Source organism: Oncorhynchus mykiss, chromosome 3, assembly GCF_013265735.2.
Source record: "Oncorhynchus mykiss isolate Arlee chromosome 3, USDA_OmykA_1.1, whole genome shotgun sequence".
In the NCBI taxonomy this organism is placed as follows: domain Eukaryota; kingdom Metazoa; phylum Chordata; class Actinopteri; order Salmoniformes; family Salmonidae; genus Oncorhynchus; species Oncorhynchus mykiss.
This window is the reverse complement of record NC_048567.1, coordinates 21390121-21407856: the sequence shown is the minus strand read 5'-3', so window position 1 is coordinate 21407856 and position 17736 is coordinate 21390121. Positions and strand designations below refer to the sequence as shown.

The 17736-nt window shown below is 42.2% G+C and overlaps 1 protein-coding gene across 2 annotated transcripts; it reads right to left on the bottom strand.

Annotated features, from left to right (window-relative positions):
• Positions 1-659: 659 nt before the first annotated feature.
• Positions 660-17440, bottom strand: LOC110513285 (ankyrin repeat domain-containing protein 34A-like). 2 transcript variants are annotated; one of them, XM_021593210.2, is made up of 3 exons: positions 17134-17440; positions 16023-16098; positions 660-4003 (listed from the first exon to the last, which is right to left on the bottom strand). In XM_021593210.2, the coding sequence occupies exon 3, from the start codon at positions 3908-3910 to the stop codon at positions 2312-2314; it is 1599 nt and encodes a 532-aa protein (XP_021448885.1). In that variant the 5' UTR covers positions 3911-4003; positions 16023-16098; positions 17134-17440; the 3' UTR covers positions 660-2311. The 2 variants fall into 2 exon arrangements, with proteins under 2 accessions (XP_021448885.1, XP_021448890.1); XM_021593215.2 differs by lacking the exon at positions 16023-16098.
• Positions 17441-17736: the final 296 nt, after the last annotated feature.

The window sequence follows — 17736 nt, the reverse complement described above, 5'->3', positions numbered from 1 at the left end:
ATCACTTTCTTTCTCTGAGCAATTGTATTAGGAAATACTTTTTCCTATAATTTGAGCATACAATATAACTCAGTATATTTATTATTATTATTTTATTTTTTTGCCCATCTTTATCAAGGGATCCATTGACTTTGAACCCCACTGTATTAGAAAGTTTGTCACTTTCACAAAACCTACTTTATTAATTTATTAACCATGTCCAAAGTTATGCTTTTATGGAGAGGAAGTCTACCTCACCAAATGACTCCTTCTTTATCCATTGCAGTGTTAGTGTACGTTATCTCATCTATCTAAAGTCCCTCCTCCAGGCCTTTGCCAAAGAAGACAACTTCCACCTGTGCTGGAGTGCATCTTGTTTAACAGATGGATGTGTGGAGGTCACTTCTGGCTAAAATAAATACTTTGCCTTCCCGCCATGTGCAGCAGAGTCATTCATGCTGGCTCAAACCGGTACTGAATACCCAATACCTAAGACTAGTATGGAAAATATTTTGCACCCTGTGATTCTTGCCATAACAGAAAATGAACCACATCATTTTTTTTGAAGAAATATCCAAATGAATGGAGATTGGTAGATTCTTGATACTGAAAGTACAGTATTATTAATTTTATGAATACATTTCTTATATCAAATTGACATGACAAATCTCATATTAAAGAGACATGACAACTAAAGGTTGTTTTAATTAACTTATGAACATTTAACAAATATTTATTCCACAATCAAATTACAATCAAGTTCAAACGTGAAAATAGATTACATATTAGAATTTACTTTTCTATTTCCTAACAGGCATACAAAAATATGCATTTTTTGTTTGTATTTCTCTTAAACTTCAAGTAACCAACATACAGTTCAATCAACAGGAGGTCAATACTAAACCTTGTAGCATATAAACATTATTTCATTAAAGACAAATATTTCCAATGGAAGCGGGACAAGCAGTCACATTGTAAGCTTGGGAAACATTTTCAAACTTTTTTCTCTTAAATCTCACCCTATACAAATTGAATTATTTAAAAGTGACAATCTAAATGTGTAAGTAACTGTAAATGTTAGTTCTGTGAGCCTCACACTCTCCCTTTTGGCAAAACTGTGTACAGTAAATGTTAAGAAGGGCTTCAGATTGCTTTCAATGTAAATTTGTAAAGACAACTTCACATCCACCATAGATGAAGGAAATCCATTGACATTACAGTACAGCATATTGCACATGGACATATTTCATAACCAAATTAGGTTTGTCTTATCTTTACATTATTTACAGTTAATATGTGCTAGGAGCTCTTTCCATATGGAAACGCATATCACCAATGTGCAATTATTTGAGGTTAATTATTCTAAAAGCCATCTTACAGTATTCACACACTCCAATGTAAACAAACATGCATTCATGGGATTTCTTTGGAATTTTGTATGAAATTGCCATTCAATTGACTTAAAAAAAAAACATTATTACAGTGTGATACTCATAAAGGGTCCCACATGTTGATCCCACTGTAGTCGTCAGGGTAAGTCAGGCGTGTGGTTCGACCATATAGCCAAAATTGCTCTCTAAAACACAAAATATCAGGGGATGAAAAGGTGAAGGCAAATAAATACAGTGAAAGTAGATAACAGCAACAATACAATGACAGTGAAATCTTCAGGCAATATGTCTTGAAAACTATTTCATGGAATGCAGCATCATTCTCCCCAAAACATACCCATCAACATAAGAGTATTTTAGGGTTGAAGTTTGATGTTTTAAAACAGCTAATGCAATAATTGAAAATCGGGAAGACAGCACATTCAGAATAACAATTCAAGGTAAGCTGTTGCTAGCATCTCTATTGATGATCTGTTCTTTCGACCTAAAGTGTCATAGATAGATAAGGTGACTGATTTCAGAGGGGATGAAAATGTCTTCAGCACACGGAACACTAGGCAAGACATTGGTACACATTTTGCAGTGTGTAAACATCTAAAAACACAGAAATATGTTTCTATTTCTGTTGACTGTAAATGGGTATATTAATAAATAATTTGAGGAGAAATGAGAAGAACATCTTCTGTAAACCGTATTACTCAATCAACCAGCTTTCTGTGACAGCACAGAAAGGAAACACAACTAAATAAAATAGGTCACCTAAAAATAAAAATAACTATCTGCACTTGACACAGAACAAAGATGGGACTGAGGCCTCACTCTGAATGAGCCAAATTCATGTTAGTAGTCCTGGTTTAAGCACTGGTTGAGGAAAATGGTGGACTAACTAGATAGATCCACCATTGTACCCCCCAACTTGCCCTCACATGTCCTTTTAAGTCTCAGTCCCCGTTGGACTCAATGACCTTCTCTGTCAGGATCTCCTGGAAAGTGGAGAGCTGCTTCATCTGTTCCGTCTGCATGGAGTGCCTCCTCATCAGTTTCTTCTTCATCTTGAAGTCTGGGCCTCTCTTGGGTGAGGCAGGGGCAACTGGAACCAGGATCTTGGGACCAGAGTGGATGGGGGAAGTGGGCTTGCCATTGGCCCGGATGTCTGGGATGGGCCGGTGGGGGTTGACATTGAGTGGGGGCAAGAACCCGGGGCGGGTGTGGGAGATGTGGTCCAAGAGGAGGGTGCCTGAGCCTCTGCGCTCTAGGAGGCCGGGGGGCCGTCTGCGCATGGTGATGGGAGAGACAGAATTGGGGATGCTCTCAAGGGACTCCCGGGAGGAGGTGGTGAGCAGAGAGAGGGGCGAGGCGTTGTACTTCCTCCGCTCCACCGACACGCGCCCTGAGTCTGGAGATCCAGGGATGGACTCAGGACACAGGTGTGTGTCTGACTCATAGTGCTCCATACGGGTAAGTTTGGGGTGAGCCAGGGCGCGTAAAGCCACCGCCCCTGGTCCGCCTGTATTTTCCTGAGACTCAGGCGCGGTGTTCCTGCGGTACAGGATCTGGTGCTGTTGGACCTTGTCGGCCCAGGAGGAGCTACAAAGCGCTGCACAGTCCTCTGAGCAGGATCGGTCAATGAGTTTGGGTGAGCAGGGGTCGTGTGTTTCGATGCTGTGCCGACGAGACAGGAGAGGCCTGCCAGGACCCGAGATTGACAGACCATTCATCTCAGTGATGATCCTACCCCCACCTTCCTCCTCCAGTCCACCATCAACCTCCTCCTGTGGGACCCTGCTGAGCACTGAGGGTGCTACCAGCCCCCAAGGCTCCGAGTTGAGCCTCTTCAGGAGTTTGCGGGGGGGCGGCCTTTTCTCCCCTAGGGTTCTATTGGAGGGTAGGGGTAAAGCTGATGTCAACGCAAAGCTGAAGATACTGTCCTCCTCCTCAGCCTTCTCTGCTGCTGGGGAATTGGAGGTCTGGATTGCCACCTCTGAGGGCGACATGCAGGCCATGGGCGAGAGCGTGTCCACCACCCCTGGTGATGGGGGGGAGTTGAGGTACTGCTTGGTCTTCTTGGTGCCCGAGGGTGACGTGTCGGTGGTGATGATGATCACCTCCTTGCCCTTTGCCTTACAGGCGTCCAGCAGGACCTGGAGGGTGTCTCGGTCACCTCTGTTGATGGCATGGACCAGGGCGGAGGAGCCTGTGTAGTCCTTGAGGCTGGGGTCAGCTCCATTCTCTAGGAGCAGGGACACCACCTCTTTGCCCGCCTGCTCGACACAGGCATGCATCAGGGCGGTCCGCCCAGACTTGTCTGGGATGTTGGGATCGGCTCCTTTCTCCAGGAGGTAGCGCACCATCCTCTGGCGGCTCTGGGGGTCCTCGTAGCCAGCCAAGCAGGCAGCAGAGATGGGGGTCTCACCCCGCTCGTTGCCTTCGTTGATGTAGGCTCCCCCTTCCAGGAGGAGCCGGGTCAGTCGCAGCTTGCCCTGGAAGACGGCTTTGAGAAGGGCGTTCCCCTCCGTATGGAGGGCTCCTCCATCTCCCATAGTGCCTCTGGCACCTCTTCCTCCAGTCAAGCCTGCTACACCGACTACTTAGCTTCGCGCTGACTGGCCATCCTGAAGAGGGAGCTGGTGAACCTGTGACAAAAAACAAAGAGTTGTCATAGAAGACTAAAAGTACAATACAGACAGGCTGAAAGGTGGTTAAGGTGGTTAGTTTGGTTGGTGTGCGAATCTACCTAATGTCTAGTATGCAGCGGTACAACAGTTATACTGCATTACCAATACAATCTCAGAGTGACTGCAATTGAAGCTTTTGATATGACACGTGTCTGTCTGTAAGAGCAAGACAGGGAGTGTCTGGATCTCATGAGTTGAAATGACAAAAAGATGCAGCACACATCTGGTGTAACAAAAACATTTTAGACAGTCTTTTTCAAAGGGAAAGCACTTTTTCTCCTTTAAGATTGACAACATTTCTGCCATGATGGGTGTATGCATGATACTGGTCCTTGACTGCACTGTGTTAAGATTGGCTTATTTTACTAACTTTCCTGGTATTCCTAAACTATAACTATGCAGAGTTGAATAAAGTTTGACTTTGCAGAGAATTAACTATGCATGACTTGGACTTTTTGCCTTCCCATCAGCAAACGAGCAACTTCCCCCAGACTTTTACATGACTACTAATACTGATTTAATTTAAAAAAAAATGTATTTTCTGTGACTGAAAATCAACATAATGATGTTCTTGGAATATTAATTATACCAAACCTTCCTCTAAGTAATCTATTTGAATGATCTCAAACGATCGATTATTATCCACCAAATGGACAACAACAAAAAATCCAGCCACAGCTTTCACTGTGACCCAATGATGAGGGACTGGCTGCCAATGGCTCACCAGTGAGTCCCGACCCACCATTTGGGATCTAGTGATCTATTTGGATGGAGAGAAGGAGATGCATCTTGTGTAGAGAGAAATAGACAGCTGCCTAGCTATGAATGAGCGTCCCCCCGTATGTCAGCTGGGATATGTAGTTCTATTCCAAGGTGATTCAACATGCCCTGTTCATGTTAATAAACAACTCTATTTCATAATCCAGATGAACAGCGAGCACAGGGACAGACAGTGGCTATACAAACCGAAACACAGAGTGTAATCATCTGGGCAAAATAGAGAAGTAGTTAGTGGTGGTTGTGGGGAAGGGAGTGGGGGGAGCCAGAATGAAGAGCGAAGATATTATTGGTTTATTTCTGTTCTTCATTCCCCCTGAGTGTAGCAATATAACCAACAACCTCACATGAAATACCTTGAGAGACTCGTGACTTCTGTTGCAGCATTATTATAAGCCAGAGTCTTTCTTTGGCTGTGTTGAAACACATATTGAGACGTCTAACTAACCATCCCTAAGCACGCATTATAATACACACTGTAAAAATACCAAAAGAGAAGGTTCTGCACTAAACAGGACTCGATACAACAAAATAGTGTTTCAATATTTTCTGTTAGGGCTCACAGTCCCTGGCAAGGTGTTGCACAACACTTGATTAAGTGGTGTTACAACACACCATGCTTTGTTTCAAAACATCTCAGGATGATGTGTTTCAATACTCCTGAAAAGTTAAGGTTCTGTCTCCTTCAAGTTGGTGGCAGCTCAGTTGCCACTAGTTTTGGTGTTACAAAGCACTTATTTTTAACAGTGCAGCATTCACAAACACAGCTTAATTTGAGTGAGTCGGAGTCAGTCCTTACAATGGCTAGGGCTCTGTCTTTCTTTCATTCAGACTGTGCTCAAGATATTCAATTACATTTCATCCATCCACCCCTTTTTATTATGGCCTATCTGCCTAAATAATTCTGTTGGGAATCAATGGCAGTTTAATAACAGTTGTTACTTTGTCATTACTGGCTCGCTGCCAGGGGACTCCGTGGGTGGAGTGGGAAGCAGTTGACAGGTACTGAGTTGAGATGGGCTGAGGGAGAGGCTCTCTATCCTGAGAATGTGGCTACGAGGCTGCCACCTGCAGCTCTTTGTGTGTGTGTGTGTGTGTGTGTGTGTATGTGTGTGTATGTGTGTGTGTGTGTGGTGTGTGTGTGTGTGTGTGTGTGTGTGTGTGTGTGTGTGTGTGTGTGTGTGTGTGTGTGTGTGTGTGTGTGTGCGCGTGCGTGCGTGCGTGCGTGCGTGGGCATCTATGGGTCTGACACTAGTCTGCCCATGCTAAAGACCCAATCTGTTGACTGAGGCTGAAGGCAACTTGACAATCCACAATGATCTGCATCAAAGTGGATGACGATCCACAATGATCTGCATAAAGGGGATTGATGCCTTTGAAACAATGTAGTAAAGTATTATTACGGTTACTGGATTGACCACCATTATAGATCTTTAGCGTTCCAGAATTACAGAAAGAGAGAGACTCTCCTTTCTCTATCTATTGTTCCTCTACAATACTAAATAAAACATTGTTGTAGACTCCAACCACCCAGGTCATAGACTGTTCTCTCTGCTACTGCACAGCAAGTGGTACCGATGCACCAAGTCTGGAACCAACAGGACCCTGAACAGCTTCAACCCCCTAGCCACAATACTGATAAATAGTTAGTCTATCACATACAGTGCCTTGCGAAAGTATTCGGCCCCCTTGAACTTTGCGACCTTTTGCCACATTTCAGGCTTCAAACATAAAGATATACAACTGTATTTTTTTGTGAAGAATCAACAACAAGTGAGACACAATCATGAAGTGGAACGACATTTATTGGATATTTCAAACTTTTTTAACAAATCAAAAACTGAAAAATTGGGCGTGCAAAATTATTCAGCCCCTTTACTTTCAGTGCAGCAAACTCTCTCCAGAAGTTCAGTGAGGATCTCTGAATGATCCAATGTTGACCTAAATGACTAATGATGATAAATACAATCCACCTGTGTGTAATCAAGTCTCCGTATAAATGCACCTGCACTGTGATAGTCTCAGAGGTCCGTCAAAAGCGCAGAGAGCATCATGAAGAACAAGGAACACAACAGGCAGGTCCGAGATACTGTTGTGAAGAAGTTTAAAGCCGGATTTGGATACAAAAAGATTTCCCAAGTTTTAAACATCCCATATTGCCACTCCTATTTGCCATCTCTTCAATCTAAGCCTACAGGAAAGTATGTGCACTCAGACCTGGAGGGAAGCAAAATTCATTCCACTACCTAAGAAGCGCAAAGCACCATTTACTGGCTCAAACAGCCGACCAGAGTAAGTCTGTTACCAACCTACAGTAAAACTTTTGGGGAAAAAATGTGTTTGACCAGATACAATATTATTTCACAGTAAACAAATTAACAACGGACTTTAAGCACACTTAAAAGGAAGGACATTCAACATATACGGATGGCACTTACACAAATGACTGATGATTGGCTGAGAGAAATTGTTCATAAGAATCTGCTGCTGGAAAAACAATGTGTTATGGCTTTACATCCCCTGCTATATTGTGGATCGAGAGTTACCTGTCTAACAGAACACAGAGGGTGTTCTTTAATGGAAGCCTCTGCAACATAATCCAGGTAGAGTCAGGCATTCCCCAGAGCAGCTGTCTAGGCCCTTTACTTTTTTCAATCTTTACTAATGTCCTGCCACTGGCACTGAGTAAAGCCTGTGTGTCTATGTATGCTGATGAATCAACATTGAACATGTCAGCTACCACAGCAGGTGAAATCCCTGCAACGCTTAACAAAGAGCTGCAGTCAGTTTCAGAATGGTGGCAAGAAATAATCTGGTCCTAAAAGCATTGTATTTAGGACAAATCATTCACTAAATCCTAAACCTCAACTAAATCTTGTAATGAATAATGTGGAAAATGAGCAAGTTAAGGAGACTAAAATGCTTGGTGTGACCATGGATTGTAAACTGTCATGGTCAAAACGTATTGATGCAAGGGTAGCTAAGATGGGAAGAGGTGTCCGTAATAAAGCACTACTACGCTTTCTTGACATCGCTATCAACAAAACATCTACTACAGGCCCTAGTGTTGTCGCACCTGGACTACTGTCCAGTCATATGGTCAAGTGCCACAAACAGGGACATAGGAAAATTACAAATCGCCCAGAACGGAGCAGCACAGCTGACTCTTAGATGCACACGGAGGGCCATCATGTCAATCTCTCCTAGCTCAGGGTGGAGGATAGATTGAAGGCATCACTGCTTGTCTTTGTGAGAGGTATTGACATGTTGAAATCACCCAGCTGTCTGTTTAAGAAACTAACGCACAGCTCAGACACCTATGCATACCCCACAAGATATGCCACCAGAGGTCACTTCACTGTCCCCAAGTCCAGAACAGACTACAGGAAATGTGCAGTACTACATAGAGCCATTACTACATTAAACTCTATTCCACATCATGTAACTCAATCAAGCAGTAAAATCAGATTTAAAAAACAGATACAACTACACCTTATGGAACAGTGTGGACTGTGCAGAGACACACACACAGCATTCACAAACACATGCTAACACATGCACTCTACACAAACATGTAGTTGAAGTCGGAGGTTTACATAAACCTTAGCCAAATACATTTAAACTCAGTTTTTCACAATTCCTGAAATTTAATCCTAGTAAACTTTCCCTATCTTAGGTCAGTTAGGATCACCACTTTATTTTAACAATGTGAAATGTCAGAATAATAGTAGAGAGAATGATTTATTTCAGATTTTATTTATTTCATCACAATCCCAGTGGGTCAGAAGTTTACATACACTCAATTAGTATTTGGCAGCAATGCCTTTAAATTTATTAACATGGGTCAAACATTTTGGGTAGCCTTCCACAAGATTCCCACAATAAGTTGGGTGAATTTTGGCCCATTCCTCCTGACAGAGCTGGTGTAACTGAGTCAGGTTTGTAAGCCTCCTTGCTCGCACACGCTTTTTCAGTTCTGCCCACAAGTTTTCTATAGGACTGAGGTCTGGGCTTTGTGATGGCCACTCCAATATCTTGACTTTGTTGTCCTTAAGCCATTTTACCACAACTTTGGAAGTATGCTTGGGGTCAATGTCCATTTGGAAGATCCATTTGCGACCAAGCTTTCACTTCCTGACTGATGTCTTGAGATGTTGCTTCAATATATCCACATAATTTTCCTCCCTCATGATGCCATCTATTTTGTGATGTGCACCAGTCCCTCGTGCAGCAAAGCACCCCCACAACATGATGCTGCCATCCCTGTGCTTCACGGTGGGGATGGTGTTCTTCGGCATGCAAGCCTCACCCTTTTCCCTCCAAACATAACAATGGCCAAACAGTTCTATTTTTGTTTCATCAGACTAGAGGACATTTATCCAAAAAGTACGATATTTGTCCCCATGTGCAGTTGTAAACCGTAGTCTGACTTTTGTATGGTGGTTTTGGAGCAGTGGCTTCTTCCTTGCTGAGCAGCCTTTCAGGTTATGTCGATATAGGACTAGTTTTACTGTAGATATAGATACTTTTGTACCTGTTTCCTCCAGCATCTTGACAACGTCCTGCTGTTGTTCTGGGATTGATTTGCACTTTTCACACCAAAGTACGTTCATCTCTAGGAGACAGAACACATCTCCTTCCTGAGCGGTATGACGGCTGTGTGGTCCCATGGTGTTTATACTTGCGTACTTGTTTGTACAGATGAACGTGGTACCTTCAGGCGTTTGGAAATTGCTCCCAAGGATGAACCAGACTTGAGGTCTTGGCTGATTTATTTTTATTTTCCCACGATGTCAAGCAAAGAGGCACTGAGTTTGAAGGTAGGCCTTGAAATACATCCACAGGTACACCTCCAATTGACTCAAATGATGTCAATTAGCCTATCAGATGCTTCTAAAGCCATGACATAATTTTCTGGAATTTTCCAAGCTGTTTAAAGGCACAGTCAACTTAGTGTATGTAAACTTTTGACCCACTGGAATTGTGATACAGTGAATTATAAGTGAAATAATCTGTCTGTAAACAATTGTTGGAAAAATGACTTGTGTCATGCAGAAAGTAGATGTCCTAACCGACTTGCCACACTATAGTTTGTTAACAAGCAATTTGTGGAGGGGTTAAAAAACTAGTTTTAATGACTCCAACCTAAGTGCATGTAAACTTCCGACTTCAACTGTACATTTTAATATTGTTATTTTGCTCTATCATTGATTTCAAATAAAATAAAATGTTATTTGTCACAAGCCGAATACAACAGGTGACACAAATGACACAAGTCATTTTTCCAACATTTCACCTTACAGTGAAATGCTTACTTACAAGCCCTTAACCAACAATTCAGTTTTAGGAAAATAACTGTTAAGTAAAAAATAGATAAGTAATAAATAAAAATAACAAATAATGAAAGAGCAGCAGTAAAACAACAGTAGCGAGGCTATGTACAGGGGGTACCGGTACAGAGTCAATGTGCGGGGGTCACAGGTTGGTTGAGGTAATTGAGGTAATATGTGCATGTAGGTAGAGTTAAAGTGACTATGCAAAGATAATTCACATAGAATAGCAGTAGTGTAAAAGAGGGGGTGGGGGGTGGACAATGCAAATAGTCTGGGTAGACATTTGATTAGCTGTTCAGGAGTATTATGGCTTAGGGTTATTTTATTATTAATTTAACCTTTATTTAAGTAGGCAAGTCAGTTAAGAGCAAATTCTTATTTACAAAGACAGCCTACTCCATTCAAACCTGGACAATGCTGGGCCAATTCTGCATCGCCCTATGGGACTCCCAATCACAGCTGGATGTGATACAGCTTGCAATCGAACCCACAAAACACCAGTCTCAACGTTAACAGTGAAGAGGCAACTCCAGGAGGCTGGCCATCTAGGCAGAGTTCCTCTGTCCAGTGTCTGTGTTATTTTTCCATCTTAATATTTTATTTGTATTGCCCAGTCTGAGATATGGCTTTTTCTTTACAACTCTGCCGAGAAGGCCAGCATCCCAGAGTCGCCTCTTCACTCTTGACGTTGAGACTGGTATTTTTTGTGGGTACTATTTAATGAAGCTGCCAGTTGAGGACTTGTGAGGCGTCTGTTTCTCAAACTAGACACTCTAATGCACTTGTCCTCTTGCTCAGTTGTGCACCGGGGCCTCCCACTCCTCTTTCTATTCTGGTTAGAGCCAGTTTGCGCTGTTCTGTGAAGGGAGTAGTCAATAATTTTCAAATAAATGTCATGTTCAATCAATTGAATCATATTTTGTTACTTGTAGGCTACCATCTGTAATGTATCTCAATATATTTCATGATGTGTAGTCTAACATGTGCGCAATGATGTGCCAAATTGGTGATTTAGTGCATTTTTATTGGGTAGGCATTAGAATAAGCCGCCTCAATATTTGCAGTCATAGGTGGTATCTTTATAATAGCTGATCCGTCGTCGGTATTGTGAAATAATTATAATGTTATTAAGGTAAGAGCTTAATAGAGAAAGCTGACTCGAGAGTAGAGTTCCCTTTCTTTCGATCCAATCAGTATCGACACATGCTCCAACGACGAACTCTGCTTGGTGTTTTGGGGAACGCGTGTTACATATTCGGCTGCATCATTAAAACACTCGTAAACCTAAATGCCATCGCTGTCGGTAAACCGGCCACAGGTGTATTGTGTGGGTCTGGGCAGGTTTTTTTCCCACAGTAGACGAGGAAGAGAGAGCTGTCTTGTCTAAGATCTATGGACTCCAGCTCAGAGGCACTAGTCATTTCTGCCAAGATGGACCAGGAAAACAGGCACAGCGTGAGCGCTCCAGTCAGATAACGATGCTCAGTGGGTTTCATGGAGCTGCTAATCCAATATAGTTGCAGCATACGAGTCCCCGACACAGATTCCTTCCCTGAGATCTCTCAATGATTCACACCAAATGTTGTCTTGAAAAGATAGCTATTTTCTGTTTTCTTTCCCTATCATACTGTGTTTATCTAGGCATGTCAAATGAGAAGTTTGAATTATTTAAAACCAAATCTACAAAAAAATATGTAAATGGTAGGGTCCAGACAATTTTTTTGTGATTTCACGTTTTAGAGAAACTTACCCCAAACAGCAAATCACTTCCTCATCCTTGATGTGTAGTTTTGGGCCCCGAAAAAAGACATGAACGCTCCAAAAACACCCAAATACGTAATTTAGAAACTGCAAAGCGATCAGTCTAGTGACGCAGGTCTTCAGATGTCTTACACATGAAATTGTGTAATTTTGAACTTCATCCACAACGTTAGGCTAGGGGTTACTCCATTTTGTTGCGACTCGAACGATACCTCCAAAGTCCATTTACAGATAGGCCTAACTGCCTAAATAAAGTAAACACTTGAGTAAATTAGGGATACAATGTATATTGAAAGCATGGTGTTGTCGCCCAAAACCCTATTAAGACACTATATGTTGGTACAGTATTTATTGGAACGGCTTGAGAAGGCTTGAGTCGCAAAAAAGGGAATATAACATTGCGGATACATTTCAGAATGACACAACTTCAGGTGTACAACATCTAAATACATACATGCTGAGAGCTTTGCTGTTTCTAAAATTATGTATTTGGGTGTTTTGATAATTTTTCAGGGCTCCCATAATACACGAGGGTGAGGAAGTGATTTGCAGTTTGGGGTAAATTCCTCTAAAACATGTGAAATCAAAAAAATAAATTGCATGGACCCTTCTATAACATGCCATTAACATAAAAAATTGAGATTTGGTTGTAAAAAAATATTCAGGTAGAACCTGCTGCAGCTGCAAACACATACACACGCCAACTCACACAGTGCTGTCATGATTGTCGCCCCCTCCGAGCGTCCCAGTTTGACCCCTAGCTCTGGGCTGTGGAAAGGAGAGGAGCGACAGGGGGGTTGACATCGATCCACCCGCAATTTGCCAACCAGACTCCTCACTTCGCACTCCCACTCTGATAAGGGAGGCAGGCAGTAGAAGCTATTTCTGGCTGGGTAGTTTCAGCTATAGAATGACATTTATCATCCTAGCTGCTATCTATCACTGCAGCTTCAACTGACGTATTGCCTTAATCTAGGTAGATAGCGCATCCACTAATCCACTAAAACCTTCTATTGTTTGCGCATTACATCTTGATAATCTATTGGCATAAACAGCATCTTTCATGCACAGCACAAGAGCAAAAGGTAATTGATAAGCAGTTGATTTATTTTTTATTTCATACTGTTGTTCTGTTGAGTACCTACAATAGGTCTGCAGTAACTATTTATTGATATCCCTCTTAAAACATACTTCAGGCTACTCAGTCTGTTGAGTAGATTGCTATCCTTTTTATCCAAGGACTAGTCTTTAGTCCCTAATATATCAGTATGTGCTTTCCATACCCATTTCTTTCCCCATCTCTCAACAGGTCTCTTCATTATTGCTCTTCCTCTCTGACCTTCAGTTTATATCCTCTCTGTTGTTTGGTTTACACACATTTATCTGTGTGACTCTGGAGCAAATGTAACTTCTCAAGGCTGGTTCTGTCTGGGTTTCTAAAACAGAGTGTGCATCTGACTGCATGCAGTGCCTTTGGAAAGTATTCAGACCATTTGACTTTTTCCACGTTTTGTCATGTTACAGCCTTATTCTAAAATGTATTAAATAGTTTTTCCCCCTCATCAATCTACATGCAATACTCCATAATGACAAAGCAAAAACAATTTACATAAGTATTCAGACCCTTTACTCAGTACTTTGTTGAATCACCTTTGGCAGTGATTACAGCCTTGATTCTTCTTGGGTATGACGCTACAAGCTTGCCACACCTGTATTTGGGGAGTTTCTCACATTCTTCTCTGCAGATTCTCTCAATTTCTGTTAGGTTGGATGGGGAGCGTCGCTGCACAGCTATTTCCAGGTCTCTCCAGAGATGTTTGATTGTGTTCAAGTCCGGGCTCTGGTGGTGCCACTCAAGGACATTCAAAGACTTGCCCCGAAGCCACTCTTGCGTTGTCTTGGATGTGTGCTTAGGGTCGTTGTCCTGTTGGGAAGTGAACCTTCGCCCCAGTCTGAGGTCCTGAGCGCTCTGGAGCAGGTTTCCATCAAGGATCTCTCTCTGCACTTCGCTCTGTTCATCATTCCCTCGATCCTGACTAGTCTCCCAGTCCCTGCCGCTGAAAAACAACCCCATAGCATGATGCTGCCACCACCATGCTTCCCCGGAGGGATGGTGCTAGGTTTCCTCCAGGTGTGACGCTTGGCATTCAGGCCAAAGAGTTCAATCTTGGTTTCAGCAGACAAGAGAATCTTGGTTCTCATGGTCTGGCAGTCTTTAAGTGCCTTTTGGCAAACTCCAAGTGGGCTGTCATGTGCCTTTTACTGAAGAGTGGCTTCCGTCTGGCCACTCTACCATGAAGGCCTGATTGGTGGAGTGCAGCAGAGATGTTTGTCCTTCTTGAAGGTTCTCCCATCTCCACAGGGGAACTCTAGAGCACTGTCAGAGTGACCATCAGGTTCTTGGTCACCTCCCTGACCAAGGCCTTTCTCCTCCGATTGCTCAGTTTGGACGGGCGGCCAACTTCTTCCATTTAAGAATGATGGAGGACACTGTGTTCTTGGGGACCTTCAATGCTGCAGAAATGTTGTCGTACCCTTCCCCAGATTTGTGCCTCGACACAATCCTGTGTCTGAGCTTTTCCGGACAATTCCTTCGACCTCATGCCTTGGTTTCTTATCTGACATGCACTGTCAACTGTGGGACCTTATATAAACAGATGTTTTCCTTTCCAAATCATGTCCAATCAATTGTCTTTACCACAGGTGGACTCCAATCAAGTTGTAGAAACATCTCAAGGATGATCAATGGAAACAGGATGCACCTGAGCTCAACTTCGAGTCTCATAGCAAAGGGTCTGAATACTTATGTAAATAAGGTATTTCAGATTTCTAACAACCTGTTTTCGCTTTGTAATTATGGGGTACTGTGTGTAGATTGCTGAAAATTTTGTTTTTCCATCCATTTTAGAATAAGGCTGTAACATAACAAAATGTGGAAAAAGTCAAGGGGTCTGAATACTTTCCAAAGGCACTGTATGCGTGTCTTAGTTTGTGTGTAAAAGCTTATGTGTGAGTATATGTACATCAATCTGTATGTGTGTGTGTGTGTGTGTGTGTGTGTGTGTGTGTGTGTGTGTGTGTGTGTGTGTGTGTGTGTGTGTGTGTGTGTGTGTGTATTTGTACATGTAGGTGGGCAACATTATTAAAATCCCCCCCACCCCATCCCAGAGCTTGTCGTTCATCCTCAGACCTCTTTCTCACACACTCTCTCTCGTTCTCTCTCTTTCTCTTTCTCTGTCTCTCTCGCTCTCTTTCTCTCTCTTTCTTTCTCTCCTTCACTATCAGCTCACTGACTCATTATCAGCTAGTCATGCATTTCCATCTGCTCTCAAAAGACACACAGTCTCATGGCGGAGACTGTCAAGACTGATTACTCTAGAGTAGAATAGAATATTCCTCCTATGACATGTCTGTCCCCTGGTGTGCATCTGCACCATGTCAAGAACTGACATCACCCCAACACCCATTATTATAATTGGCACCATTGTACCCCCTGATCTGCCATCCTGGTATCCCATCTCGGGTGAGTTGTACATGTCAGAATGTGCCACACTTCCTGTTAGAAACATGGATGTGATGGCATACAGCACTGGCAATGCCCTCAATTGGCCTTCTAGACAGATTATTCATAATTCCAGGTTTGTGGGGGTGGATGTGACCTACACCTAACCTTTCCTCCATAGGACGCCTGTAAGAAGCCATCATCGTGTCATAGTTGTCTAATGCCCTTGTCCCTTAGTGAACCTACTGTTTCTGAGTAGATACTGCAGTGCTCTCTGTAACATTTACAAAACCCATAGTTCAGTAGCTATACATGTAATTGCTACAGTAATATGCTATTAATCAATATCTCTATGTGAAATGCATTTAAAGATATATATATAATTCAGCAGTATAATGATTATTCTCTGGAACATGAATTACAAGGGAAGTTTCTGCATAGAATGTAAATTCGTAATACAAGCAAACATCGTTTCCAAACGTTTCATATTATTGTTTCCAAGAACCTTAATCAAGTGTATATGTATACAATTCTACAATATCATACAAGCCTAATAGCAAAAGATTCAGCGAAACTCTTCGGTGAAATGTTGCATGAAACTGACTTAAATCCTTTCCAAACTACGGTCGCTGTCCATGGTGCTGATTCAGTCGTTCTGCCGGACGCCAACCTTCCTAGAACTGAGAAAAGTAATGTAAATGAATTCATGCTTAGTGATGTTGTTGAATTCAAGTTAGTGATGTTGTTGGTAATATTGAATGAAACCGAGACAGCATCCTATGTTATCATATCGGCTCCAAGAAAATCTAATTCAAAACCTGTTTCGGTGACCAATCACTACGTCAATTGGTTTTCTGACGTATTGCTTCTAATATTAAACCAGCAGGGAAGTTATACTATTCCAGGCAATTGGCCAAAAACAGTAACTGCGCCAGTAAAAAGAAACAGCCGTTTCAACAGTCGGTTGATATAAAACATGTTTCTCCACACTGAATGTAGCCTTGCCTATGCATTAGCAGAGATAATAAAATACGACCTAAGTTACATTGCTGCATCTATTGCCTTTCTCACACACATAAAATGTAACTGACTGTCTGCTTCTCTTTTTGCCACATTCCATCATACGGCTGATCTTATAGGACCGCAATAAGCCAAGTGACAGAATTTCATGACAATGCAGATTGGTTCATGATTTAGGTTACAGGGGTTGCCTCTCAGGCAATAAATGTGCTGCTTATAATATGGAAAGAATAGTGACAGCAATTCTGAATCAGCTGAATCTATTTGCTTTTTGTAGCAGTTTATTGATTAGTCTTTGCATATGGTGAGGCTCAACACATCTGATTACAACTGCCAAACGAATCGTGTTCGTTGCTTTGCGGGATTTTAGGCTATAGAGCATCTCTTACCTCTTACTCAAATATGGTAAGAAACAATGAACTGGAAAATCTGAATAAGTTCAGTTAAATTGCATTTTTTTTTTATTGTTGGTCTTTCATCAAATTCAACTTGTTTATTTTTTTCACATGGACTAACTAAACACTGTTCTCAGTTAATGTCGATATTGCTTTGTCAAGCCATTTGGTCATTGCATTAACCACTCATAGGAAATGATTTAATGGAAACAAATATTTATGTAATCTACAATATGCAAATGTAGCCTTCTATCACCATGCGCTGCAAACACGATTTAAGGAGGAAACATAAATCCTTACCATGGATGAAACGCGTTTAATTCAGATCCATTTAGCATATGTTTTTTCTGATATAAAAGCCAGACTTTAGTCTCTGTAATATCCCCCAGATATTGTGTTAACGTCGAGCCTCTCTCCCCCTCCCCCTCTTCCCCTGTATCTCTCCCGCGACCACTAGTTTAGAAGACGCGGAGCGTCGCAGCAGGGGTGGGGAGTGGGTCGCGTGGTGGGAGTGAATAGGAACGCTGTGGATATGTTGCGCCCAAACGATGCGCTATGATGATCCCTGCGCTTGACAGACAGGTAAAGAAACACGAGAGAGGGAGAGCTGCTGTATATAGACATCATGTGCAGGAACGATATGACTGTTGTTCACTCAAACAGTAGCCTATACAATGTCGTTGGTGTCTTGATAGGCCTACAAGTTTCCACACAGCCTGTTATAAGAAATATCAACAAAGGATAGACTATATTTAAACCTGATTGCGCTGTAAGTATGGACTCAATATTGTCTGTTTTGTGCTTCTGACACTATTCCTGTCCTGTAACCTCAAGGGAAAATAAAGAATTTATACAATGCTCAATGGCTTGGTTGGCATAGATTTCGCTACACCCGCAATAACA